Here is a 27,783-nt window from a genome sequence, read left to right on the forward strand (position 1 = left end):
CTTAGCCTGGCGCACGAGGACGACGAGTTTACCCTGTTTAGGGCATCTGCCCACATCCCCTCCTCAATCTCCTCCCCTAGCTCTTCTTCCCATTTCCCTTTTAGTTCGTCCATCATAGTCTCCCCTTCGTCTCTCATTTCCCTATATATATCCGACACCTTACCGTCCCCCACCCATTTCTTTGAGATGACTCTGTCCTGCACCTCTTGTGTCGGGAGCTGCGGGAATTCCCTCACCTGCTGCCTCGCAAAAGCCCTCAATTGCATGTACCTGAATGCATTCCCTTGGGGCAACCCATATTTCTCGGTCAGCGCTCCCAGACTCGCAAACTTCCCATCCACAAATAGATCTTTCAATTGCGTTATACCTGCTCTTTGCCACATTCCATATCCCCCATCCATTCCCCCTGGGGCAAACCTATGGTTGTTTCTTATCGGGGACCCCCCCAGTGCTCCGGTCTTTCCCCTATGTCGTCTCCACTGTCCCCAAATCTTCAGTGTAGCTACCACCACCGGACTCGTGGTATAGTTCCTTGGTGAGAACGGCAATGGGGCTGTCACCATAGCCTGCAGGCTGGTCCCCCTACAGGACGCCCTCTCTAATCTCTTCCACGCCGCTCCTTCCTCCTCTCCCATCCACTTACTCACCATTGAAATATTAGCGGCCCAATAATACTCACTTAGGCTCGGTAGTGCCAGCCCCCCCCTATCCCTACTACGCTGTAAGAATCCCTTCCTCACTCTCGGAGTCTTCCCGGCCCAAACAAAACCCATAATACTCTTTTCTATCCTTTTGAAAAAAGCCTTCGTGATCACCACCGGGAGACACTGAAACACAAAAAGGAATCTCGGGAGGACCACCATCTTAACTGCCTGCACCCTCCCTGCCATTGACAATGCTACCATGTCCCATCTCTTGAAATCTTCCTCCATCTGTTCCACCAACCGCGTCAAATTTAGCCTGTGCAATGTGCCCCAATTCTTAGCTATCTGGATCCCCAGGTAACGAAAGTCTCTTGTTACCTTCCTCAACGGTAGGTCTTCTATTTCTCTACTCTGCTCCCCTGGATGCACCACAAACAGCTCACTCTTTCCCATATTCAATTTATACCCTGAAAAATCCCCAAACTCCCCAAGTATCCGCATTATTTCTGGCATCCCCTCCGCTGGATCCGCCACATATAGTAGCAGATCATCCGCATATAAAGATACCCGGTGTTCTTCTCCTCCCCTAAGTATTCCCCTCCATCCCTTGGAACCTCTCAGCGCTATCGCCAGTGGCTCAATCGCCAGTGCAAACAGTAATGGGGACAGAGGACATCCCTGCCTTGTCCCTCTATGGAGCCGAAAATATGCCGATCCCCGTCCATTCGTGACCACACTCGCCACTGGGGCCCTATACAACAGCTGCACCCATCTAACATACCCCTCTCCGAACCCAAATCTCCTCAACACCTCCCACAGATAATCCCACTCCACTCTATCAAATGCTTTCTCGGCATCCATCGCCACTACTATCTCCGTTTCACCCTCTGGTGGGGCCATCATCATTACCCCTAACAACCTCCGTATGTTCGTGTTCAGCTGTCTCCCCTTCACAAACCCAGTCCTCATGAACCACCCCCGGGACACATTCCTCTATTCTCATTGCCATTACCTTGGCCAAGACCTTGGCATCTACATTGAGGAGGGAGATTGGTCTGTAGGACCCGCATTGTAGCGGATCCTTTTCCTTCTTTAAAAGAAGCGATATCGTTGCTTCTGACATAGTCGGGGGCAGTTGTCCCCTTTCCTTTGCCTCGTTGAAGGTCCTCGTCAGTAGCGGGGCGAGCAAGTCCAAATATTTTCTGTAAAATTCAACTGGGAATCCGTCCGGTCCCAGGGCCTTTCCCGTCTGCATGTTCCTAATTCCTTTCACCACTTCTTCTACCGTGATCTGTACTCCCAGTCCCATCCTTTCCTGCTCTTCCACCTTGGGAATTTCCAGCCGATCCAAAAACTCCATCATTCTCTCCCTCCCATCCGGGGGTTGAGCTTCATACAATTTTTTATAAAATGTCTTAAACACTTCATTCACTCTCTCCGCTCCCCGCTCCGTCTCTCCATCTTCGTCTCTCACCCCCCCTATTTCCCTCGCTGCTCCACTTTTCCTCAATTGGTGTGCCAGCAATCTGCTCGCCTTCTCTCCATATTCATACTGTACACCCTGCGCCTTCCTCCATTGTGCCTCTGCAGTGCCTGTGGTCAGCAAGTCAAATTCCACATGCAGCCTTTGCCTTTCCCTATACAGTCCCTCCTCCGGTGCTTCCGCATACTGTCTGTCCACCCTCAAAAGTTCTTGCAACAACCGCTCCCGTTCCTTACTCTCCTGCTTCCCTTTATGTGTCCTTATTGATATCAGCTCCCCCCTAACCACCGCCTTCAACGCCTCCCAGACCACTCCCACCTGAACCTCCCCATTGTCATTGAGTTCCAAGTACTTTTCAATGCATCCCCTCACCCTTAAGCACACCCCCTCATCCGCCATTAGTCCCATATCCATTCTCCAGGGTGGACGCCCTCTTGTTTCCTCCCCTATCTCCAAGTCTACCCAGTGTGGGGCATGATCCGAAATGGCTATAGCCGTATATTCCGTTCCCCTCACCCTCGGGATCAATGCCCTACCCAACACAAAAAAGTCTATGCGTGAATAGACTTTATGGACATAGGAGAAAAACGAGAACTCCTTACTCCTAGGTCTACTGAATCTCCACGGGTCCACCCCTCCCATCTGCTCCATAAAATCCTTAAGCACCTTGGCTGCTGCCGGCCTCCTACCAGTCCTGGACTTCGACCTATCCAGCCTTGGTTCCAACACCGTGTTAAAGTCTCCCCCCATTATCAGCTTTCCGGTCTCTAGGTCTGGGATGCGTCCTAGCATTCGCCTCATAAAATTGGCATCGTCCCAATTCGGGGCATACACGTTTACCAACACCACCATCTCTCCCTGTAATTTGCCACTCACCATCACGTATCTGCCCCCGTTATCCGCCACTATAGTCTTTGCCTCGAACATTACCCGCTTCCCCACTAATATAGCCACCCCCCTGTTTTTCGCATCCAGCCCCGAATGGAACACCTGCCCTACCCATCCTTTGCGCAACCTAACCTGATCTATCAGTTTCAGGTGCGTTTCCTGTAACATGACCACATCTGCTTTAAGTTTCTTAAGGTGTGCGAGTACTCGTGCCCTCTTTATCGGCCCGTTAAGCCCCCTCACGTTCCACGTGATCAGCCGAGTTGGGGGGCTTCCCACCCCCCCCCCCTTGCCGGTTAGCCATCATCTTTTTCCAGCTTCTCGCCCAGTTCCCACGCGGCTGTATTTCTCCCAGACGGTGCCCCCCCGCCCATCCTTTCCCGCACCCACTCCCCCCTTTCCCCAGCAGCAGCAACCCAGTAATTCCCCCCTCCCCCCCCCCCCCCGCTAGCGTAATTACTCCCCCCATGTTGCTCCCAGAAGTCAGCAAACTCTGGCTGACCTCGGCTTCCCCCCGTGATCACGGCTCGCCCCGTGCGGCGCCCCCTCCTTCCTGCTTCTCTATTCCCGCCATAATTATCATAGCGCGGGAACCAAGCCCGCGCCTCTCCCTCGGCCCCGCCTCCCATGGCCAACGCCCCATCTCCTCTCCCTCCCCACCTCCCCCCATCACCACCTGTGGGAGAAAGAAAAGTTACCATACCGCAGGATTAATCATACAATCCCTCTTCACCCCCCCCCACTCGTCCCACCACTTTGTCCAAACGTTCATTTTCGTAGTCCAATCATTCCAATTTTTCTTCTACAATAAAAGTCCACGCTTCATCCGCCGTCTCAAAGTAGTGGTGCCTCCCTTGATATGTGACCCACAGTCTTGCCGGTTGCAGCATTCCAAACTTTATCTTTTTTTTGTGAAGTACCGCTTTGGCCCGATTAAAGCTCGCCCTCCTTCTCGCCACCTCCGCACTCCAATCTTGATAGACGCGGATCACCGCGTTCTCCCATTTACTACACCGAGTTTTCTTCGCCCATCTAAGGACCATTTCTCTATCCTTAAAACGGAGAAATCTCACCACTATGGCTCTGGGAGCTTCTCCTGCTCTCGGTCCTCGCACCATAACTCGGTATGCTCCCTCCACCTCCAACGGACCCGTCGGGGCCTCCACTCCCATTAACGAGTGCAGCATCGTGCTCACATATGCCCCGACGTCCGCCCCCTCCACACCTTCAGGAAGGCCAAGAATCCTCAAGTTGTTCCTCCTTGCGTTATTTTCCAGTGCCTCCAACCTCTCCACAGATCGTTTCTGGTGTGCCTCCTGTATCTCCGACTTCACCACCAGGCCCTGTATGTCGTTTTCATTCTCTGCTGCTTTCGCCTTCACGACCCGAAGCTCCTGCTCCTGGGTCTTTTGTTCCTCTTTCAGCCCTTCAATCGCCTGTAGTATCGGGGCCAACAACTCTTTCTTCATTTCCTTTTTTATCTCCTCCACGCAGCGTTTCAAAAACTCTTGTTGTTCAGGGCCCCATATGAAACTGCCACCTTCCGACGCCATCTTGGTTTCTGCTTGCCTTCCTTGCCGTTGTTCCAAAGGATCCGCTGCAATCCGGCCACTTTCCTCTCCTTTTTCCATCCGTGTCCAGGGGGAACACCCTTCTGGTTTACCGCACGGTGTTTTCAGCCGTTAAAATTGCCGTTGGGGCTCCTATCAAGAGCCCAAAAGTCCGTTTCACAGGGAGCTGCCGAAACGTGCGACTCAGCTGGTCATCGCCGCACCCGGAAGTCTCAGACCTCCAATGGCTCTTGACCCGAGCTCTTGTTTGGCAAATGATTTGGACTTGGGCTCAATTTCCCCCAACTCCTGCCATCAACCTCGGTAGAAAGTCTGGAGGAACTGTTCTTGAGCGGTTTGCCCGGAATCTCTGCTGATATGTTTGTTTTGTGGGGGGGGGGGGTTGGATTGGAAACATCTGGGAGGCAATTTCCAGAAACGTTTGCATCTAGATTCTCAAGTCTAGCTGCCCATCAAATAATGGAGTGGCTTTAAGGTAAAAACAAATCGAAGTATATTCTCTGGCCTCTCCTGAAGTTGCTGGTTCCGTGGCTCTTCCCTGTGACATTGTGGGTGCCCTCAGGTCCTGCTTTCACATCCACACCCGGACTGAAAGATAACAGCGTAGAAATCTCGGTCTCCCTCCTGTCCAATTGCAGCATCCCTCTAGCTCTGCTCCACGCATAGCAGGTTCCACACTCAACAACAACGTTACTAGGGCAGCACGGTGGCACAGTGGTTAGCACTGCTGCCTCATGGCGCCGAGGTCCCAGGTTCGATCCCGGCTCTGGGTCACTGTCCGTGTGGAGTTTGCACATTCTCCCCGTGTCTGCGTGGGTCTCACCCCCACAACCCAAAGATGTGCAGGGTAGGTGGATTGGCCACGCTGAATTGCCCCTTAATTGGAAGAAATGAATTGGGTACTGTAAATTTATATTTTAAAAAAACAACAGCGTTACTCGGAGAGCTGTGAAAATATTTAATGAAAGAAGCCTGTTGAACAGGAGGCTAAGTCAGGAATGTTAACTGACCTTATCCACACAAAGGACAGGCTACAATTCTATTGTGCAACAGGCTTCCACACGTCTATTCAACAAATGTAGCTCTTTCATGTGTGGGGTGTTGGGGGATGGAGGAGGGTGGTGGAGGAGGGGGGTAATGTTGAAAAAGTCACACCGCTCCACACTTCAGCCAGAAAAGAAGTTGAGTGATATTTGTAAAAAAAGATTGGAAATAAAAGTCACAGCTCGCGCATAACAACAGCAATGCATTTGTATGGCACCTTAATGTAACCAAACCTCCCAATATGTTTTACAGGAGCTTTACAGAGCAAAATCTGACTGCCAGCCACATAAGGAGATATTAAGTCAGATGATCAAAAATGTGGTCGATTTAAGGGGTCTCTTAAAGGAGGGAGGAGAAGTGGAGAGGTGTAGGGAGGGGATTCTATCGTGGGGGGGGTGGGCGCGGCCTCAGCCACTGAAGGCATTGGGGCTGCCAATGGTGGAGCGACTCGAATTGGGGATGTGTGAGGCCAGAATTGAAGGAATGCAGAGGATCCGAGGTGGTTGTAGGGCTGGAGGAGGTGACAGAGATAGGGAGGTGCGAGGCCATGGAGCAATTTGAAAATATGGATGAGACGTTGCTGAACTGGGGAGGCGACGCTGGTCAGCGAGCAGTGGGCTGAACAGTGAACGGAACTTTATTTAAGTTAGGACACGGGCAGCAGAGTTTAGGTTGACTGAAAGGCACCAGACCTGAGCATAGAGAGTTAATGTGGCAGTTGGCAGTCACTTTCTTACCCAATAGTCAAAACTCTGAACACCCAGATTATTAACTGACATCAATTCTGAAAATAAATTGAAATATAATCCAGCCATGTTGGAGAGTCAGAAATCATTTGATTCTGTAAATGTATTCAGTTTTCCATATTAAAGATAGAAATTACTAACTCTGGTGATCACTTTCAACCCCAGAACATTAATGAATTACCTTTATTCCATGTTATAAGAGTACCGGAGATACCCAGCACTGTACACAGCACAAAGGCCCCTGGTCACCACAGGAACCCAGAACCTGTTGAAACTACCAGTGGCCAGCACTGAACATGCAAAAATGTCACATTTTTGTAAGACCCATGCATCACAGTGAATAATGTTACATTTTAATAATGTGCTCCTCATTCACTGCCATCCTGACAGCTCAGAATTCTCTTTTCCATCCATCTACTAAGATTGGATTTCTACAGAGGGTCAGAGTGCAAGAGGGAAATTGAGCGACAAGGAGACCGTGACGAGCACACGCAGCGACTGACGTTGCCCCTGTACCGCCATCTCATCACAGACAGGTACAGCGACATTGACGTCATTCGGACAATCCCATTTCCCACAGAACCACAGTCATTCGGAAGAACTTCCCATTGCATTTTTACCAAGTGGGATATATTACAGGGTGTGATGTAGAGAGGTGGGGGTGGACTTGTATTTAGCATTAATGCCAGCAGGAACCAGCTGGTCCAAATCGCCCAATCCTGTGATGTAGATTTTAAACCATTCAATGTATTCTGGGACCACATCATTAAAAAAAATATACAAATTGAGTACCCAATTCATTTTTTCCAATTAAGGGGCAATTTAGCGTGGCCAATCCACCTACCCTGCACATCTTTGGGTTGTGGGGGTGAGACACAGACATGGGGAGAATGTGCAAACTCCACACGGACAGTGACCCGGGGGTCGGGATCGAACCTGGGACCTCGGCGCCGTGAGGCAGCAGTGCCAACCACTGTGCCACCTGGGACCACATAATTAACGGGTATTTTATCAGTGGTTTGATCCCTTCCACAATTTAAGACTTTCTTTCTGATTGAGCTCCCAGAAGGAAAGGTATTTTTCTTTAGAAATACCAGCTGGGGGCCGTGGGCTGGTGGGTCCCAGAGATTGATACCGCCAGCGGAGCTTCTGGCCTTCGGCTTGCTTACTGCTACACATCTCAATTGTCGGGGAGTTGTGACATCTCCTGTGTAAATAAAGAGAGTGTTCGGTTTGTGAATCTGGATGGCTGCATTACTTGTTACTCACAGTTGTCTGTGAAGCGACCGGTTGCTGTGACACATTCCCATTCGGTGATGATCCCTGTCTATTGGCAGCTAAACTAGCCTGAAAAAAGACAACAGGTGTATTGGTACATTCAAATCACAAGAAACAGAGACATCAAGCTGGCTGCAACATTCAATAAGATCAGATTGTGGCCTCCACTCCATTTTCTTGCTTGCCCCAGCCCCGATTCTTTCATCTGATCAAGAATCTGTCTAGCTCATCCTTGAATACATCCAAGGACCGGGGCCTCCGCCAGTCTCGGTAAAAGAGAATTACAAAGGTCGGCAAATCTCAGAAGAAATTCCCTCCTCATCGCCACCTTAAAATGGGAGAGCTCTCAATTTTAAACTGCGCCCCTAGTGTCCCATCTCAGCATCGGCACCGTCAATCCCCCCCCCCCCCCCACCAGAACCTTCTATGTATCTGGAAGACACGATGCAGCTGGCACAGTGTTTATAACGTCAAACAGGACTGGCACAAAGGAACAGACTTATTCCGCCAATCTCATCTGCCTTGTTTGTGGACATATGCCAATGGATTAACTAATCTCCTGAGGTAGGATAAATCATCATCGGCATTCCACGCAGAGGTGGAAATTTGAACCTTCTGGAACAGTAGTTTTTATTTGCTGTGCTGCCCCTCCCAACCCATTTCGAAACACAGCTCTTCCAAAATAATTATTAAAATGACCATTGAATTGGAATGATTTCGCGTTTACCCCAGAGGTTAGCTGCTGAGTCTGCGGCTTGGCACTTTCTAAACCCTGCAGCAATCAAAATCACGTTGGGATAAAACCATTCCTGTTTCGGTCAGGATATTATAACTGTTGCAATAAAAGATGCAATAGCTGAGAAATTGATACGATTTTTAAAAGAAAAATCCGAATGACAGCTTTCTGGGAAGGAAACAAACATCACGATCAATCTGCCTAGAGGTACTCTGGCTTCCCTGTTCAAGGTGCGTTTGATCGAGGCCGTCTTCGTGAAAATCCTGAACATCGAGATTATTGGGAAATAAAAGCAAAATATTGGGAAATAAGAACAGAAGAGTTTTGAGTCAGAATATAACTTTTTAAAAAATAATAAATTTAGTGTACCCAATTATTTTTTTCCAATTAAGGGGCAATTTAGCGTGGCCAATCCACCTAACCTGCACATCTTTGGGTTGTGGGAGTGAAACCCACACAGACACGGGGAGAGAAACCCACGCAGACACGGGGAGAATGTGCAAACTCCACACGGACAGTGACCCAGAGCGGGGATCGAACCTCGGAGCCGTGAGGCAACAATGCTAACCACTGAGCCACCGTGCTGCCCCTCGAGTCAGAATACAACTTGCTCGGAATTTCAGGAAGGTGGAAATGTGTTGGGCTTTATGCCGTTGGAAGGAAGGACGGGGAGGTGAAGAATATGGAAGGTCTGGGATACGGCGGGAGGGATTACAATACCAAGGCGACCTGGAACAAAAGGCAATGGGAGTGGTAAAGGAACAAAACATTTGCCCAGAGTGAGTGTCAGAACAATGACTCGCTCTGTCCGAAAGTAAAGACACGGAAAACGAGATTGAGATCAGCACACGGGGGATAAAAACTGAATCAAACTGGGGGTTGTCAGGTGGTGGGGGTTGATTGTTAAATATTGCACAAAAATATTTAAATGTAAATTTTTCAAATACATTGGCTGTGATTTCCCAGCCCCCTCACGGAGTGTTTATAGGCAGCTCCCCATTGGCTGCTGGCAGGATCTTCTGGTCTTGCCCAAGTCCAGCCAGTGTGTGTGGCTCGCCCATCCCGCCACCGGGGAACTGGCCGTGGAGTTACCTTCGGCAGAACTGAAAACTAGGGACCATTCACAATGTGATAGTCCCATTAGTCCCTCAAGTCAGGTGACCCTCTTTGTCTGGACCGTCTTGATGAGACATCACCACAAACAGTACATTCCTCCCCCTTTAACTTACTCAAACATGTTCAAAATAAACGTTATGCACACACAAGTTAGACATTTGTAAATTGTTGTAGCGATTGTTCAATGATGAGATCTTGAAGCTTGCATTTAACATAACACCTCCAGTCGGCTTCCAACTATGCAGAGTTCCAAAGACAGTCTTGTATGGGATTCTTCCACACAGACTGCTGCTCTGCGTGTTCTGTCCCAGACCGTGCCCTGACCACAGACTGCATACTTTACTCTGCAGTGTCACTCTCCAATGCAAGCAGGTACCATCATCATAATACAACGCAGTTGCCTTGACAGCTGATTCACAAACTGGGTCTGTCACCTGTGCAGGAGTGGTCACGGTATTGTTTCTGGAACTTCATTTGTGTCATAAAGTTCCTTCTCCTGGACTGGCTGGCATTCTGGTCGTGGCCAGCATTTTAAAAAACCGCTGTGCACTACTTTCCACAGTCGGGAATGCCACGATGCATGGTCCCGTGACCCTCCTAAAATCCACCTGTGAACCACCCGCAGGTCGCAACCCGGTTTGAAATTGACTATTAGACAATTCTCCTGAATCGCTAACTTATAATAATCTTTATTATTGTCACAAGTAAGCTTACATTAACACTGCAATGAAGTTACTGTGAAAATCCCTTAGTCTCCACACTCCGGCACCTGTTCGGGTACACTGAGGGAGAATTCAGAATGTCCAATTCACCTAACAGCACATCTTTTGGGACTTGTGGGAGGAAACCGGAGCACCCGGAGGAAACCCACGCAGAGACGGGGAGAACATGCAGATTGCGCACAGACAGTGACCCAAGCTGGGAATCGAGCCTGGGATCCTGGCACTGTGAAGCAACAGTGCTAACCACTGTGCTACCATGCCACCCGTCGTTCCAACAGTTGTGTTCTCTCTTCGGGTTTGTCCATTGCTCAGTCTTCCTCAGCATCTTCAAACACCAGACAGTTTCTGCCTCTTTGCAGAATGCCAATTTTTCCAGTTCATTTGTGTATTCGACACAACTGGTAGTTCGATCATTTAATTGGATCTGTACAGAATTCCCAATAATGGCTCTGATAAATGATAGCTCTACTCTGACTTCTGCTTCAACAGTACGGTGACTCAATGGTACAGGATGTCGTACATAAGTGCCACGGATCAAATCTTTGGTGCATTTCACTCTCAAATGAGGAGCTCCCTCACCCATCACAAAACCGACAGTATCCAGTACGTGGGGATTCCCTGGCTCTTCGAGTTGCCGGCTGTAAATTCTGTTGCTGAATTCAGCTGGTGTTTTTTCCCTCAACTCTTTTTATCCTTTATTCACATAGAATCCCTACAGTGCAGAAGGAGGCCATTCGGCCCATCAAGTCTGCACCCACCCTCTGAAAGAGTTCCCATGCTATCCCAGTAAGCCCACCTAACCTTTTGGTCACTAAGGGCAATTGATCATGGCCAATTCACCTAACCTGCACGTCTTTGGCCTGTGGGAGGAAACCTGGAAACCCACGCAGACACGGGAAGAACATACAAACTCCACACAGTCAGTGACCCGAGGCATTTTCATGCTGTAACTCCAGTTCCTTCTGCAAACCCCTGTAGATTTCCCGATTTCTTAGGGTGGTGTGATTAAGTGCAGAAGGAGGCCATTCGGCCCATCATGTCTACACTAATTCTTTGAATGAGCACTCTACCCATGTCCACTATCCCGTCCACCGCACCCTATCCTCATAACGTAACCTGCACATCTCCGGACACCAAAAGGCAATTTAGCATTGCCAATCCACCCAACTTGCACATCTTTGGACTGTGGGAGGAAACCGGAGCACCCAGAGGAAACCCACGCAGTCACGGAGAGAACGTGCAGACTCCACACAGTCACCAGTGGCCGAAACTGATCCCGGGACCCTGGCGCTATGAGGCAGCAGCGCTAACCACTGTGCCAACCAGTCACCCAGCCGATTTCCCAGCGACTTCCCCATTTTCATTGTGCTTGTGTTTTTTTTCTTAGCTTTGATATCGCTGGGTCGCTTCTCATTTACATCAGGGTCACAAACATTTCACTCATTTTCTGTTTGCTTTAGTTCTCGGTGCAGTTTATCCAATTCTCGTTTTCTTCACTCTTACTACTACTTCTGCTATGGCTCACCTTACTGTTTGACCGATTACAGCTTTATTGTTTGCTTGTCATTTATTGCTAAAAATCTCAATGAGTTTCTTATTACAACATAAAAGGATGGGACACAAATGAGTTTTGCTTGTTTTCAGCTCCTTATTTATTTTAAGGTCGTTTGGTGCCTTCCTCTGGGGCCCAACAGAGGGTGCCCTCCACTGGACAGTCTTTCACTGCCTACTCGGAGCCTGGCAATGCCTCTTCCTCGAGGGATTCTTACTTCCTGAGCTCAAACGTTGTCCCTTCATTGAGGTCTTCATTGTCTGCTTTGGAGGTCATCAGTTGCTTACAAAGTCCCTCTTTAGAGTTGCCCTCTATCTTGCATCTTCTCTGATTTTCCAGTCCTTTGCCCTTTGTTCTTTCTTGTGGTTGCGCATTAAATGTTGTACAACTTTAAATACATTACTGCTTTAAGCTGGCCAACTTTTAAATTAAACATTGCCACAGCTGCCGTTTCTCTCTGTCTCCGCTTTTCCCGCACTTTTGGAATTTTGTCGGGAACTACAGCTCCTCCTTTTTGGACCCTTTTTTAAATGTTTAACTTCGCTTTTTTTTTTTTGCTGGTGGAGGATTTCAACAGCTTTTCTCCCTCACCACCCCACACCCACACAGGGCACCCCTCGTCCAATCACCGCCGTGCAAAAATGCCAGCTTGGCAGCACCAGCCTGGCACTCTGCCAGTGCCCCTGACAGCTGGCAGTGCCACCTGGGCACCTTGGCAGCACCAGGGTGCCCAGGTAACACCAGTGCCAGGGTACCACCCAGCCCAGAGGGCATGCACCTGGGGCCTCCAATTCCCTGGAAGACCCCCCATGAGCGCTGCCCCGTCTGGTGGAGACCAGTACTGAACCCGCTCACCGAGGTCTCAGAGGGAAGGGGACAGATCCCAACACCTTGGCTACACCAGGGAACAGCATATTAAAGGGAGACTTGCTGCTCGCTCTAATACGCAGTTTGCCAAGTGATCCTGCCCACAATGGGCGGGCTTCGCATCGAAACATCTGCCGAGATTGCATTCGATCTCGGAGCATGAAGTGTCCAAGCTGCGAATGATTTTTAAATGATGGTTTTGCGTGGATCCACCAGCACCTCAATTTGGCCGCCAGTGAGGGGCCAGAAGAATCGGTGCCGGACGCAAAACAGATTTTTTCCATGTCGTGCGATTTTCCGCCCAATCGGAAGTCTAGTTTCCAGCGTCACGAAGTGGGGCAGCACGGTATCACAAGTGGCTAGCACTGTGGCTTCACAGCGTCAGGGTCCCAGGTTCGATTCCGGCTTGGGTCACTGTCTGTGCGGAGTCTGCACATCCTCCCCGTGTCTGCGTGGGTCTCCTCCGGGTGCTCCGGTTTCCTCCCACAGTCCAAAGATGTGCAGGTTAGGTGGATTGGCCGTGTTAAATTGTCCTTAGTGTCCAAAATTGCCTTTAGTATTGGGTGGGGTTACTGGGTTATGGGGATAAGGTGAAGGTGTTGACCTTGGGTAAGGTGCTCTTTCCAAGAGCCGGTGCAGACTCAATGGGCCGAATGGCCTCCTTCTGCACTGTAAATTCTATGATGAAGGGTCCCAGGTTCGATTCCCCACTGGGACACTGTCTGTGTGGAGGCTGCACGTTCTCCCAGTGTGTGCGTGGGTTTCCTCCGGGTGCTCCGGTTTCCTCCCACAGTCCAAAGACGTGCAGGTTAGGTGGATTGGCCATGCTAAATTGCCCTTAGTGTCCAAAACGGTTAGGGGGGGTATTGGGTTACGGGGATAGGGTGGAAGTGAGGGCTTAAGTGGGTCGGTGCAGACTCAATGGGCCGAATGGCCTCCTTCTGCACTGTATGTTCTATGTAATTCAGCCCCAGATATACTCTCCCCAAGATAGCACTCACTCTCGCATCCCATTGGTCCTCCAAATCAGGTGACCCTTTTCAGCTGTACTATCGTAAAGAGACAGGCATCACAAACACTACAATCTCCTCTTCTTACAGAGACAGGCATCACAAACACTACAATCTCCTCTTCTTACAGAGACAGGCATTTCAAACACTACAATCTCCTACTCTTAAAGAGACAGGCATCACAAACACTAAGGTTTCCTCCGGGTTCTCCGGTTTCCACCCACAAGTCCCGAAAGACGTGCCGTTAGGTGAATTGGACATTCTGAATTCTCCCTGTGTATCCGAACATGCACCGTAATGTGGCGACTAGGGGCTTTTCACAGTAACTTCATTGCAGTGTTAATGTAAGCCTACTGTTGACAATAAAAATTATATTATCTCTTACTCTTAAAGAGACCGTCATCACAAACACTATAATCTCTTACTCAGTTGCCCATGGAGGCACCATCCTCCAATACCCATCCTAATGCCAGTACCCTCCAATGGCCATAGGCAGCGATCTGGGAGGATATTTGAACGCGCAATGGCAGCAATGCCAACGGCAATGGAGTGTTTTAAGCAATCACAGCATGGAAATCCAGAGTGGAGAAACGTGGATAATCTTCCTGCTTCCCTAACCCTGGGATACAGGGATCAGCTACACAGCCTAAACATGACAGCAAATTGCAAATTCAGCACAGGACTGGAGGGTAAAGCGAGGAAATATTTTTATGGTCGAACAGAGATAAAAGCAAAATTAAGAGGCAGTTTACGAGCATTCCCGAATAGCATTCCCTCTCCACAAGAAAGCAACCCGAGGAATGCCGACCATACAGAAACTGTTGTGTGTTATACCTGCGCACTCCCCATTAATCTGCTGAGCTGTCACTGTGGAAGCTTACAACGACAAATGAGCTCCATCTCTATGTCATTCCGACCTGTCCACTCAAAATCTCCGAGGAATAAAGCTGCAATTGGTTTTTTCAGGAATAATGACCTTGCGTTACACACAATTGACAGCGGCTGTTCCTGCTTTGACCCTCACTTGCAAAGGTCGCATTGCTTGCTGCTCAGGAAGCGGCAGCCTTTGGTCCACCTGCCCAGCAACATATTGATCACAACTGCAGTGATGTCTGGTCCCAGAGATCACTGCGTACTCGCTGATGGTAGAAAACCCATCTTTAAAAAAAAAAGACTTCCTTGTACCTGTTCCCACTGCTGGAATCCCCTTGTTAGAATTAGTTCAATGAGGCAGACGGCAGTTATCCACATGGAGGAGGGACATCCTATTTGGAAATACGGAGTCTCTCAGCACGTGGAGACTAGGGGCTGCAATTTTCACCAAGATGACACGAAACGGGAGCTGGGTTTGTTGCGACTCAGGAAGCTAGCTCTGGGGGGAAATCGATGATGTTAAGATTTCCACACGCATTGCGCCCTTCAGCAAGGAGACACGTTCCCTGTGGAGTTAAGAAAATTGGGCAGTTTCTCAAAGCTACAGTGAAAGATAATGAACTGGAAGAGGGATGGGGGTGGGGGTGATAAGATGGTGCCCCCTCAACCACTTCAGAAAAAGCAGCACAGCTTCAGGAGGCTTGGGGCAGGAGCCCCCCCTATAGGGTGGTCCTTTGCTGTACCCCTCTCTCAGACCCAGGAGTGCCGACACTCCAGCCGACCACTGATCGGAACCCCTAGCCGGTTCGACTGGCAAATCTTGGTCAGCCTTCTAAACTCACCTGGAACAAATCTCTTCCTCAGCCTAATCATCAGCTGGCCCCACCTCCAACCTCCTTTAGGGCCCAAATATTTAGTACCAGGCATATTACGACTTGGTTTTTTTGGTTTAAGCTCCAGCCACAGCCAGGGCATTGGCATTTTTTCACGCGGCCCCGTTCATCACCTCAGGATATCCCCGACCCAGGAAATAGACAGGGCTGTAACATACTCCACACGAGAGCCAATTCACGCACAGCAAGGAAATACCAGTGACATAATAATCAGAAATGGGTTTTGGTGATGTTGGTTCAGGAATTATTTTGTCCAGCACAACATCTGCCCTTATTCAAACTGAACCTTTGCATCTTGCACACCAATCCTCGAAGGTAGGCGAGGATTCAGTTAAATGTCTCATTTGAAAGTTAGTATCTCAGGCAAGGCAGCACTCCCCTCAATACTGCACTCCAGTGTTAGCCGGAATTATAATCGCCAATCTCGGAGTTCTGACCAGAGGTCAGGGTGCTACATATTTGGGGGTTGAAAACCTGTAGGAAAGCTAGATTAAAAACACAGTCTGAAAAAGTGCTCAGAAAGGACAATTTTAAACTGTTTTATGCACGGAGGTTTCTTTCTTTTCCGTGCGTTTTGGGGAAAGGAGGTTCCGAGAGAATTTCACAAACTGTTTGGAGTGCAGTGAACCTACCTCGATTTATATTCATATCTAACATCAGATTTCTCACTGTTGAATGTGTTACTTTTGTTGATGGTTTCTGCTGTGTCATGCAATGTAATAAACCCATGAACCAACTTATAACAGGAAGAAGTCTCACAACACCAGGTTAAAGTCCAACAGGTTGGTTTCGAATCACTAGCTTTTGGAGCGCTGCTCCTTTCTCAGGTGAACTCTCCATTCAAAACCCTCAGTAATGTTCCTAATCAGAATTTACAGGAGATTGTCACAGGGACATGTTTGTGAAGAATGGTTAACTGCAATATCTCTGATTAATCCCATCATTAACTCCCACGTCGTATTTTCAAAACACAATTTTTGTGCTGCAATTGCATTTATGGTCATCAAATTGCACCAGACGGCAGCATGGTGGCACAGTGGTTAGCACTGCAGTCTCACGGCACCAAGGTCCCAGGTTCAATCCCGGCTCTGGGTCACTGTCCGTGTGGAGTTTGCACATTCTCCCCGTGTCTGCGTGGGTTTCGCCCCCACAACCCAAAGATGTGCAGGGTAGGTGGATTGAGCACGCTAAATTGCCCCTTAATTGGAAAAAATGAATTGGGGACTCTAAATTTTTAAATTTTTTTTAAAATCAAATAGCACCAGAAACGTTATTGAAAATAATATTAAAAAGCTGCTCATGCATATACTAGGGAAACGTGACTGCAGCTGTATTTAGTGTTGCTGCCCTGATCGAAAAGGTAATGAGATTTTGTCGTACTTGCTAACAGATACCTCTTCACTTTGGCTTCTGCAAGGGTTTCAATTCCCTGTGAATCACTGCCCTCAGAGGACGGAATCAATAATGAGTGAGGAAGAAGATTACAACTGACACAGATTCCCTCTTCAAATGTCCCAACTCACTGAGTGTCTCAGCCGCAGACAAACTGCTGCTTGTGAATCCAGCGGAGCAGGAAATCCAGTCACAGTTACTGAAATAGTAACCTGCAGATTTGCACATATCCAGAGAGGCAAATAGAAATCCCACAGTGACAGCTCAGACACTTAAAATTCAATTCACTTAATAAATCTGGATTGTAATGTGGGAGATCTGTGCACTAACTGCTTGGTACAAGTTGCTGTATTGGAGCGGCAGCGGTCACTGCTGCAGTATTGGAGTGGCAGCGGTCACTGCTGCAGTATTGGAGTGGCAGCGGTCAGTGCTGCAGTATCGGAATGGCAGCGGTCAGTGCTGCAGCATTGGAGTGGTAGCGGTCACTGCTGCAGTATTGGAGTGGCAGCGGTCAGTGCCGCAGTATTGGAGTGGCAGCGGTCAGTGCCGCAGTATTGGAGTGGCAGCGGTCAGTGCCGCAGGGGCTGGAGTGACAGCGGTCACTGCTGCAGTATTGGAGTGGCAGCGGTCACTGCTGCAGTATTGGAGAGGCAGCGGTCACTGCCGCAGTATCGGAGTGGCAGCGGTCAGTGCTGCAGTATCGGAATGGCAGCGGTCAGTGCTGCAGCATTGGAGTGGTAGCGGTCACTGCTGCAGTATTGGAGTGGCAGCGGTCAGTGCCGCAGTATTGGAGTGGCAGCGGTCAGTGCCGCAGTATTGGAGTGGCAGCGGTCAGTGCCGCAGGGGCTGGAGTGACAGCGGTCACTGCTGCAGTATTGGAGTGGCAGCGGTCACTGCTGCAGTATTGGAGAGGCAGCGGTCACTGCCGCAGTATCGGAGTGGCAGCGGTCAGTGCTGCGGTGTTGGAGTGGCAGTGGTCACTGCTGCAGTATTGGAGAGGCAGCGGTCACTGCTGCAATATCGGAGTGGCAGCGGTCAGTGCTGCGGTATCGGAGTGGCAGCGGTCAGTGCTGCAGTATTGGAGTGGCAGCGGTCAGTGCCGCAGTATCGGAGTGGCAGCGGTCAGTGCTGCAGTATTGGAGTGGCAGCGGTCAGTGCCGCAGTATTGGAGTGGCAGTGGTCAGTGCCGCAGTATTGGAGTGGCAGCGGTCAGTGCCGCAGTATTGGAGTGGCAGCGGTCAGTGCTGCAGGGGCTGGAGTGGCAGCGGTCAGTGCTGCAGTACTGGAGTGGCAGTGGTCAGTGCTGCTCTATTGGAGTGGCAGCGGTCAGTGCCGCAGTATTGGAGTGGCAGCGGTCAGTGCCGCAGTACTGGAGTGGCAGTGGTCAGTGCTGCTGTATTGGAGTGGCAGCGGTCAGTGCTGCAGTATTGGAGTGGCAGCGGTCAGTGCTACAGTATTGGAGTGGCAGCGGTCAGTGCTACAGTATTGGAGTGGCAGCGGTCAGTGCTACAGTATTGGAGTGGCAGCGGTCAGTGCTGCAGTATTGGAGTGGCAGCGGTCAGTGCCGCTGTATTGGAGTGGCAGCGGTCAGTGCCGCTGTATTGGAGTGGCAGCGGTCAGTGCCGCAGTATCGGAGTGGCAGCGGTCAGTGCTGCAGTATTGGAGTGGCAGCGGTCAGTGCTGCAGTATTGGAGTGGCAGCGGTCAGTGCCGCAGTATTGGAGTGGCAGCGGTCAGTGCCGCAGTATTGGAGTGGCAGCGGTCAGTGCCGCAGTATTGGAGTGGCAGCGGTCAGTGCTGCAGGGGCTGGAGTGGCAGCGGTCAGTGCTGCAGTACTGGAGTGGCAGTGGTCAGTGCTGCTCTATTGGAGTGGCAGCGGTCAGTGCCGCAGTATTGGAGTGGCAGCGGTCAGTGCTGCAGTACTGGAGTGGCAGTGGTCAGTGCTGCTGTATTGGAGTGGCAGCGGTCAGTGCTGCTGTATTGGAGTGGCAGCGGTCAGTTCTGCAGTATTGGAGTGGCAGCGGTCAGTGCTGCAGTATTGGAGTGGCAGCGGTCAGTGCTGCTGTATTGGAGTGGCAGCGGTCAGTGCTGCAGTATTGGAGTGGCAGCGGTCAGTGCCGCTGTATTGGAGTGGCAGCGGTCAGTGCTGCAGTATTGGAGTGGCAGCGGTCAGTGCTGCTGTATTGGAGTGGCAGCGGTCAGTGCTGCAGTATTGGAGTGGCAGCGGTCAGTGCTGCTGTATTGGAGTGGCAGCGGTCAGTGCTACAGTATTAGAGTGGCAGCGGTCAGTGCTGCAGTATTGGAGTGGCAGCGGTCAGTGCTGCTGTATTGGAGTGGCAGCGGTCAGTGCTGCAGTATTGGAGTGGCAGCGGTCAGTGCCGCTGTATTGGAGTGGCAGCGGTCAGTGCCGCAGTATTGGAGTGGCAGCGGTCAGTGCTGCTGTATTGGAGTGGCAGCGGTCAGTGCTGCAGTATTGGAGTGGCAGCGGTCAGTGCCGCTGTATTGGAGTGGCAGCGGTCAGTGCTGCAGTATTGGAGTGGCAGCGGTCAGTGCCGCAGTATTGGAGTGGCAGCGGTCATTGCTGCAGTATTGGAGCGGCAGCGGTCTGTGCCACAGTATTGGAGTGGCAGCGGTCAGTGCCGCAGTATTGGAGTGGCAGCGGTCAGTGCCGCTGTATTGGAGTGGCAGCGGTCAGTGCTGCAGGGGCTGGAGTGGCAGCGGTCAGTGCTGCAGGGGCTGGAGTGGCAGTGGTCAGTGCTGCTGTATTGGAGTGGCAGCGGTCAGTGCCGCAGTATTGGAGTGGCAGCGGTCAGTGCTGCTGTATTGGAGTGGCAGCGGTCAGTGCCGCAGTATTGGAGTGGCAGAGGTCAGGGCTGCAGTACTGGAGTGGCAGTGGTCAGTGCTGCTGTATTGGAGTGGCAGCGGTCAGTGCTGCAGGGGCTGGAGTGGCAGCGGTCAGTGCTGCAGTACTGGAGTGGCAGTGGTCAGTGCTGCTGTATTGGAGTGGCAGCGGTCAGGGCTGCAGTATCGGAGTGGCAGCGGTCAGTGCTGCTGTATTGGAGTGGCAGCGGTCAGTGCTGCAGTACTGGAGTGGCAGCGGTCAGTGCTGCAGTACTGGAGTGGCAGTGGTCAGTGCTGCTGTATTGGAGTGGCAGCGGTCAGTGCTGCAGTACTGGAGTGGCAGTGGTCAGTGCTGCAGTATTGGAGTGGCAGCGGTCAGTGCTGCTGTATTGGAGTGGCAGCGGTCAGTGCTGCAGTAGCAACATCGTCTTAACAAACATCCTGGGCTGGAATCTCCGCTCGCCAATGTCAAAATCGCATTTGGCAAACAGCCGGAGTATAAAAGTTTCCGACGAAATCAGGGGGGGGCCGCTTTTGCGATTCTCCGCCCCCTCCAACGCAGCGTACTCTGCGAGTCGATACGGACATTGCCTGAGGCCTGACCCACAATGCTCCGACTCCGACCAGCGAGTTCCTGACGGCGTGTGCTCTCATGGTTTCACCCGTCGGGAAGTCAGCGTGGCGACTGCGGACTCCGTCAACGTCGCCACAGTCGGGAGAGGGCTAATCCGTGGGCGGGGGCGGGTTATTATTCGGGTCTGGGGCACTGTGGGGGCTGGTCCAGGGTGCGCGAGACGGCCGAAGGGGGGGGGGGATACTATTCTCAGGCTGGGTCCGTGAGCGACTTCCGTCACGAAGCACAGCGCGGCCGCTGCAAGCCGCCGTCGTGCACGTGCATGGCCACGGACCCGGCAATTCTCCGGGTCATATCGGCAGCTCGAGCCGGGTGCTCTACACTGCCGTCCTGCTAGTCCCCAGCAAAACGGGAAATCGGTGACCTTTTTGCGCCAGCTTTTCTGCCGTAAAACGCAACGTTCGCTCGCCGGCGCCTGCCCCGATTTGGGTGTCTTGGCCCATTCGCCGGCCGATCGGCGATTACGATATCGGCGTCAGGCAACAGAGAATCCAGCCCAACGGTTTTGCACATTTGTTCAATTTGAAAGTAATTTAATTCAATTGCAATGGAAATGTTTTCAATGACATTACAGAATGTCCATCTACAAGGCACAAGTCAGGAGTGTAATGGAATACTCCCCACTTGCCTGGATGAGTGCAGCTCCAACAATACTGGCGACTAGGGGCTTTTGACAGTAACGTCATTGAAGCCTACTTGTGACAATAAGCAATTATTATTATTATCAATTTGCTTGACACCATCCAGGACAAAGCAGCCCGGTTGATTAGCACCCCTTCCACAAACATTCACTCCTTCCATCACCACCGACGAACAGTGGCAGCCATGTGTGCCATCTACAAGATGCACTGCAGTAACTCACCAAGGTTCCTTAGACAGCACCTTCCAAACCTTCGACCACTACCATCTAGAAGGACAAGCAGACACTTGGGAACCCCACCACCTGGAGGTTCCCCTCCAAGTCACTCACTATCCTGACTTGGAAATATATCGGCGTTCCTTCACTGTCGCTGGGACAGAATCCTCCCTCCCCAACAGCACAGTGGATGCACCTACACCTCATAGAACATCGAACATTGCAGCACAGTACAGGCCCTTCGGCCCTCGATGTTGCGCCGACCTGTGAAACCACTCTAAAGCCCATCTACACTATTCCATTATCATCCATATGTTTATCCAATGATCATTTAAATGCCCTTAGTGTTGGTGAGTCCACTACTGTTGCAGGCAGGGCATTCCACGCCCTTACTACTCTGACTAAAGAACCTACCTCTGACATCTGTCCTATATCTATCTCCCCTCAATTTAAAGCTATGTCCCCTCGTGCTAGACAGCACCATCCGAGGAAAAAGGCTCTCACTGTCCACCCTATCCAATCCTCTGATCATCTTGTATGCCTCAATTAAGTCACCTCTTAACCTTCTTCTCTCTAACGAAAACAGCCTCAAGTCCCTCAGCCTTTCCTCATAAGATCTTCCCTCCATACCAGGCAACATTCTGGTAAATCTCCTCTGCACCCTTTCCAATGCTTCCACATCCTTCCTATAATGCAGCGACCAGAATTGCACACAATACTCCAAATGCGGCCGCACCAGAGTTTTGTACAGATGCAACATGACCTCATGGCTCCGAAACTCAATCCCTCTACCAATAAAAGCTAACACACCGTACGCCTTCTTAACAACTCTCTCAACCTGGGTGGCAACTTTCAGGGATCTATGTACATGGACACCGAGATCTCTCTGCTCATCCACACTGCCTAGAATCTTACCATTAGCCCAGTACTCTGTCTTCCTGTTATTCCTTCCAAAATGAATCACCTCACACTTTATAGTGAATGAAAAGTGATTTCACCAGGAGTTCTGATGAAAGGTTCTGATTCGCTACAGGTGTTACCCGATCTGTTGAGTATTTCCTGTTTCTACTACAGATTTGCAGCATTCACACTATTTTGCTTTGATGATTTAAACAGCTTACTGAAAATAACTGCCGACTTCGTCTTGTCCTGCCGATCAGTCTTCGTGTATCACTGCGCAGAAGCAGTTGACAAATGCCATACTTAAAAATATTTTGCAACAGAATGCAAATGATGTGCTTAAATCAAACTAGAATGAAAACATGGTGGCAACATACAAAAAAAATCTTTAAAAGAGTTTTCAGCTGCAAGGTGGGGTAAACACAGGGCGGCACGGTAGCACAGTGGTTAGCACTGCTGTCCCAATACTCCGAGGTCCCAGGTTCAATCCCGGCCCCGGGTCACTATCCGTGTGGAGTTTGCACATTCTCCCCGTGTCTGCGTGGGTCTCACCCCCACAACCCAAAGATGTGCAGGGTAGGTGGATTGGCCAGTGCTAACCACGCGACCCATATTGCACCTTTTATGTAGTAAAACAGCCCACGGTATTTTACACAAGAGTGAACAGACACCAGGCCACACGGGGTGGTATTTGGACAGGTGAGGTAAACTTTAACAAACATCTTTACAGGCAGGGAGAGAGGTGGGAGTTTGAGGCATTATTTCTAGAATTTAGAATTGAGACACCTGGAATGAAAATCACTTATTGTCACGAGTCGGCTTCAATGAAGTTACGGTGAAAAGCCCCTAGTCGCCACATTCCGGCACCTGTTCGGGGAGGCTGGTACGGGGAGGCTGGTACCTGAAGGTGCAGCCAAGAGCGGGGCAATTAAAACTGGGGATACCCCAAAGATTAGAATTGAAGGAGGCGCAGATATTTCAACGTATCGTAGGGTTTGAGGAGATTACCGAGATAAGCAACCAGAGGCATTTGAAAATATGGCGGAGAACTTTAAAAAATATGCTGCAACCGCCTCACCTCAGCTCGGTCATATCTTTTCCCATAAAATCTTTGTTTGGGGCATGTATCTTATGTTGTGTTATGCTGCTTCGGATAACACGGGCTGCTACGTGATGCAGTCTGAACTAAAGGATGCTGTAGGCTCTGAAGGGAGTTCAATGTGTTTATTGAACTATTAGCACAGTTCTCAAACGAGTTCGACTCTCTGCTAATCTAACTGCAGTAACTCAGTCTAACTGTAGCAGCTTGCTCTAAGCCACGTGCTGGGGTGGGATGCTGCTGATCCATCCTGTCTGACTATCCAGATGTCTGTCTGTGGAAAGAGGCAGGGTGTGAGTGCCTCATCCCTTTTATAGTGTTTACCTCATGCCCCCTTGTGGTGATGCCACCTCTGAGTGTCCTGACTGCCCATTGGTTGTGTCCCATTCTGAGTGTTCATTGGTTGCATGTTTGCATATCATGACACCTTATTGGATCAAATGTCATATTCATAATAAAACAAATTTACAACTGAACAGAATTGGAACATTTTCATGAGGTAAGCATAGTAATGAGTATTGATTGGAAGGGCTCTACTAATATTCGAGTTTGTGGCACGGTAGCATAGTGGTTAGTACTGTTGCTTCACAGCTCCAGGGTTCGATTCCCCGCTGGGTCACTGTCTGTGCGGAGTCTGCACATCCTCCCCGTGTCTGCGTGGGTTTCCTCCGGGTGCTCCGGTTTCCTCCCACAGTCCAAAGATGTGCAGGTTGGGTGGGTTGGTCGTAATGAATAGTATCCAAAAAGGTTGTGGGGTTACTGGGTTATGGGGATAGAGTGGAGGTGTGGCCTTAAGCAGGGTGCTCTTTCCAAGAGCTGGTGCTGACTCGATGGGCCAAATAGCCTCCTTCTGCACTGTAAATTCTATGATTCTCTGAGAATTTGAAATAATTTAAAATGCCTGACCAACAGGCTTAAATATCTCACGTTGCAGCAGCTATGAACAAGACAAAAACCCCCATCAGATTGGGGATATTAGTTATTATGTTCACCTTATTCAGAAAAGGTTTGGTTATAAATATGTTCTTCTCGTCCAAAATCTTCACGCTGTGGCTTTTAATCGCACGTTTGTGCTTTGTAAATATTCCCCACTCAATTTTGCCAAGTCAACTGTCACAATGTTGGCTTTAAGAAGCTGGTAAATTTTTGTAGTCTTAAATCTCAGTTTCATCCTTGTCCAAAATTAATTCATGAAATGACAACGGGCAGTATCATAGCCCACACACTAACACAGTGACTGTATTCTTACATATAGCACCTCTGCTACAGTCCAGACCAGGGTTTTTCAAACTCAGGGTCGTGACCCACAAGTAAGGGGAGTGAGTGGGTGGGGTTGGGAGGGTTGCGGATCGGTCCGTCACAGCATTCCCGAATGCAGGAGAAGCGTCCAACGGCCGCGACTGGCTGTTAAAAATGCCAGCTGCGACGGGCGTTTAGACTGATAATGCCAGCCGTCCCATGCCCCCTCAGGCGGATCCGGAAGTGCGTTGGCCTGCAGACCAGTTGGACAAACTTCCGCTTCCTGCCGTCAGCGCGCTGCCCCATTATCGTCTCCTCCCAAAGTCAGCACAGTGTCCCAGGACTCGGCGCAGTGTCCCAGGACTCGGCGCAGTGTCCCAGGACTCGGCACAGTGTCCCAGGACTCGGCACAGTGTCCCAGGACTCGGCACAGTGTCCCAGGACTCGGCACAGTGTCCCAGGACTCGGCACAGTGTCCCAGGACTCGGCACAGTGTCCCAGGACTCGGCAGTGTCCCAGGACTCGGCACAGTGTCCCAGGACTCGGCACAGTGTCCCAGGACTCGGCACAGTGTCCCAGGACTCGGCACAGTGTCCCAGGACTCGGCACAGTGTCCCAGGACTCGGCACAGTGTCCCAGGACTCGGCACAGTGTCCCAGGACTCGGCACAGTGTCCCAGGACTCGGCACAGTGTCCCAGGACTCGGCACAGTGTCCCAGGACCAAATTTACTTTTTAAAACCGTGGTCTTCCTGCCAGAAGGGGCGGCAGAGAGCAGGTCACACACCCGGCATGTATCCTGACATCTCAGTCTGTGCTTTGGGCGTGAAATCACGGAGCAGAGATTCTTCCATCTTGTAGCTACCAGCAAGCAAGCAACTGGATTGTGTGAAGAACTGAAGATGGATAATTTTGTAATAAGGTCGAGAGGGCCAGAGTCAGGCCAGGATCTCACAACTGAATCTGCTGGAGAGAGCTGCCCAGGAGAGTCCGCGGCAGGTCAAAGCGGTGCTGGTGTGAGCTTCAGGGCCTCTGATGAACAACCCATTAAGAAGCTGAAATCAGGAACAAAGCAGTATAAAGATGATTTCTTGAGGTATGGCTTTATAATTGTGCGAATGTAAATAAGGATGCAAAGCCCATGTGTGTGATGTGCCGGGAAGTACGGGCAAATGTAAGTTTACAAACTTCAAAGGCGTTTGAAGATTAAGAATGGTGGATTTCAGGACAAGCCTTTTGATTTTGTTCAAAGGATGCAGCGAGAACTTAAATCATCAGCTGACGCCTTAGCAGAAATGCAACATTGAATTACGAAGCAAGTGAGATCGTGAGGACCAAGGAGGCTCACTTGTCGCAGTAAAGGTAAGCAAAGTGTCCCGAAGTTCGGGTGGCGTGGCTCGCCAAGGTCGGCCAGCTTGGGTTCTGAAGGTCGGCCCGTTGGTAAAAGTGGGTCCCGGGAAAAAAAGTTCAAAAAAACTGGTCTAGACTTCAGGGCTTGTTTACTATTCCTAACTGTCACCTTTCATTATAGATGCAACACAGTGTTAAGATGCACAGAAAGCTAGTTACTGACCTGCAACCTGAAACGTAAAGGCAAGTATGGAGACTCTTGTGAATAATTCCAACTCAAAGATGGATATAATTTAAAAAAAATTTTTTTTTATTTTATTTTTTTTAAATTCACCGTATACAGTAATTTTTCAAAATCTGACACTCCAAGTTCACAGCTAAACCTTCCAACCAGCCATCAGCTTCCAGCTTCTGTAAGCAACCCAGTGCTTGTTGCACGAGCGAACAGTTTGTGTAAATATTGTGCAACCATCACAGTGGAATTTCCATCAATGTCACTCCCTCCCCAGATAATCACCAGTCCCCAGGTTGGAGTCTTGTAAACATGGTACAGAATCCCAAGCAGCAGAGGACAAGTGCTGTAGAAAGCATACATCATGTAATGCTAAAGGTGCTAAGCAGCTGATTGATATCTCACAGGAGGTGGATCAGAGCAATGACATGCTGCATCGCACAAGAATTTAAACCTGGAATAAAAAGCATTCTGATGGATAATCAGCAAGATAATGACTTTCTACTTTGTTAGTTATTTCAGGCTCCATTGTGTTAGGGTCATCTTTGGAATAAATAATTATAATCTTTAGTGTCACAAGTAGGCTTACATTAATGCTGCAATGAAGTTACTGTGAAAATCCCCTAGTCGCTACATTCCGGCGCCTGTTAGGGTACACCGAGGGAGAATTCAGAATGTCCAATTCACCTAACAAGCACGTCTTTCGGGACTTGTGGGAGGAAACCTTCAGTACTTGTGGGAGGAAACCGGAGCAACTGGGAGAACGTGCAGACTCCGCACAGGCAGAGACCCAAGCCGGGTATCGAACCTGGGACCCTGGTGTTGTGAAGCAGCAGTGCTAACCACTATGCGACCCAAATATCCAGCAAGCTAATAATATATAAATTCTAATATTCAGGCAGAAATATTTTAATTGAGAACATAGATTTTGTACAGATGAAACAAACTATCAAAAGGTTAAATAACTGCAGGTGGCGATAGAAATAATGGATTATTATTCCAGCTAATTCCCTGGATTTCAGGGGCGGGATTCTCCGCCCTCCCGCCAGGTCGGGGAATCACCAGGAGGCGGCGTGAATCCCGCCCCGCCGCCGGCTGCCGTATTCTCCGGCACCGGTTTTCGGGCGGGGATCACGCCGCGCTGGCCGGGGGCTGTTGGCAGCGCCCCCCTCTCCCCCCCCGGCTGGTAGGGCAGCTGGTGCGGGGCACGGGGGGTCCGGCCCTAGGGAGGGGGGGGGGGGGGGGGGAACCGCACGGTGGCCTGGCCCGCGATTGGGGCCCACCAATCTGCGGGCGGGCCGGTGCCATGGAGGCACTCCTTCCTTCCGCTCCGGCCTCTGTCGGGCTCTGCCATGGCTGGCACGGAGAAGCGAACCCCCTGCGCATGAATACACCGGCCAGTCTGCGCAGGCGCTAACTCGCCGGCTGGTGCGGTGCCAACCCCTCCGCCGCTGGCCTAGCCCCCGGAAGTGCGGAGGATTCCGCAACTTCCGGTTGGCCTGCCGCTGGAGTCCGCGCCGCTTTTCACGCCGGCGTTGGGTCATCGCGGGGATTCGGGAGAATCCCGCCCCAGATATCTGAATAAATTTTAAAGATGGAATTTCAGAATCGGATCTTTCCCAAACACAGGTATACAGTTTCTCCGTGTGCGATCAGGCACATCGGAACGATTTGTTGGTTGATAATCAACCTGTCGGGCCACGTTACAAACACACTCTGGATTATTACAGAATTGGCCGAGGTAAATATTTCTTTCTGTGTCTTAAACTTCAGATAATAATGTTATGATCATTTCAGTATCGAGTAATTTTACAACCTG

General features: G+C 50.3%; 1 protein-coding gene across 9 annotated transcripts in view; it reads right to left on the reverse strand.

Moving 5' to 3' along the window:
• LOC140392522 (polyhomeotic-like protein 2) overlaps positions 1–27,783 on the reverse strand; it is a 289,127-nt gene that overhangs the window by 65,492 nt on the left and 195,852 nt on the right. For all 9 annotated transcript variants that reach the window (XM_072477780.1, XM_072477778.1, XM_072477779.1 and 6 more), the window contains one exon: positions 7,646–7,723. In XM_072477780.1, coding sequence (XP_072333881.1) covers positions 7,646–7,723 — 78 coding nt within the window. The remainder of the gene's footprint in view (positions 1–7,645; positions 7,724–27,783) is intronic.

Source organism: Scyliorhinus torazame, chromosome 16, assembly GCF_047496885.1.
Source record: "Scyliorhinus torazame isolate Kashiwa2021f chromosome 16, sScyTor2.1, whole genome shotgun sequence".
Taxonomy (NCBI): domain Eukaryota; kingdom Metazoa; phylum Chordata; class Chondrichthyes; order Carcharhiniformes; family Scyliorhinidae; genus Scyliorhinus; species Scyliorhinus torazame.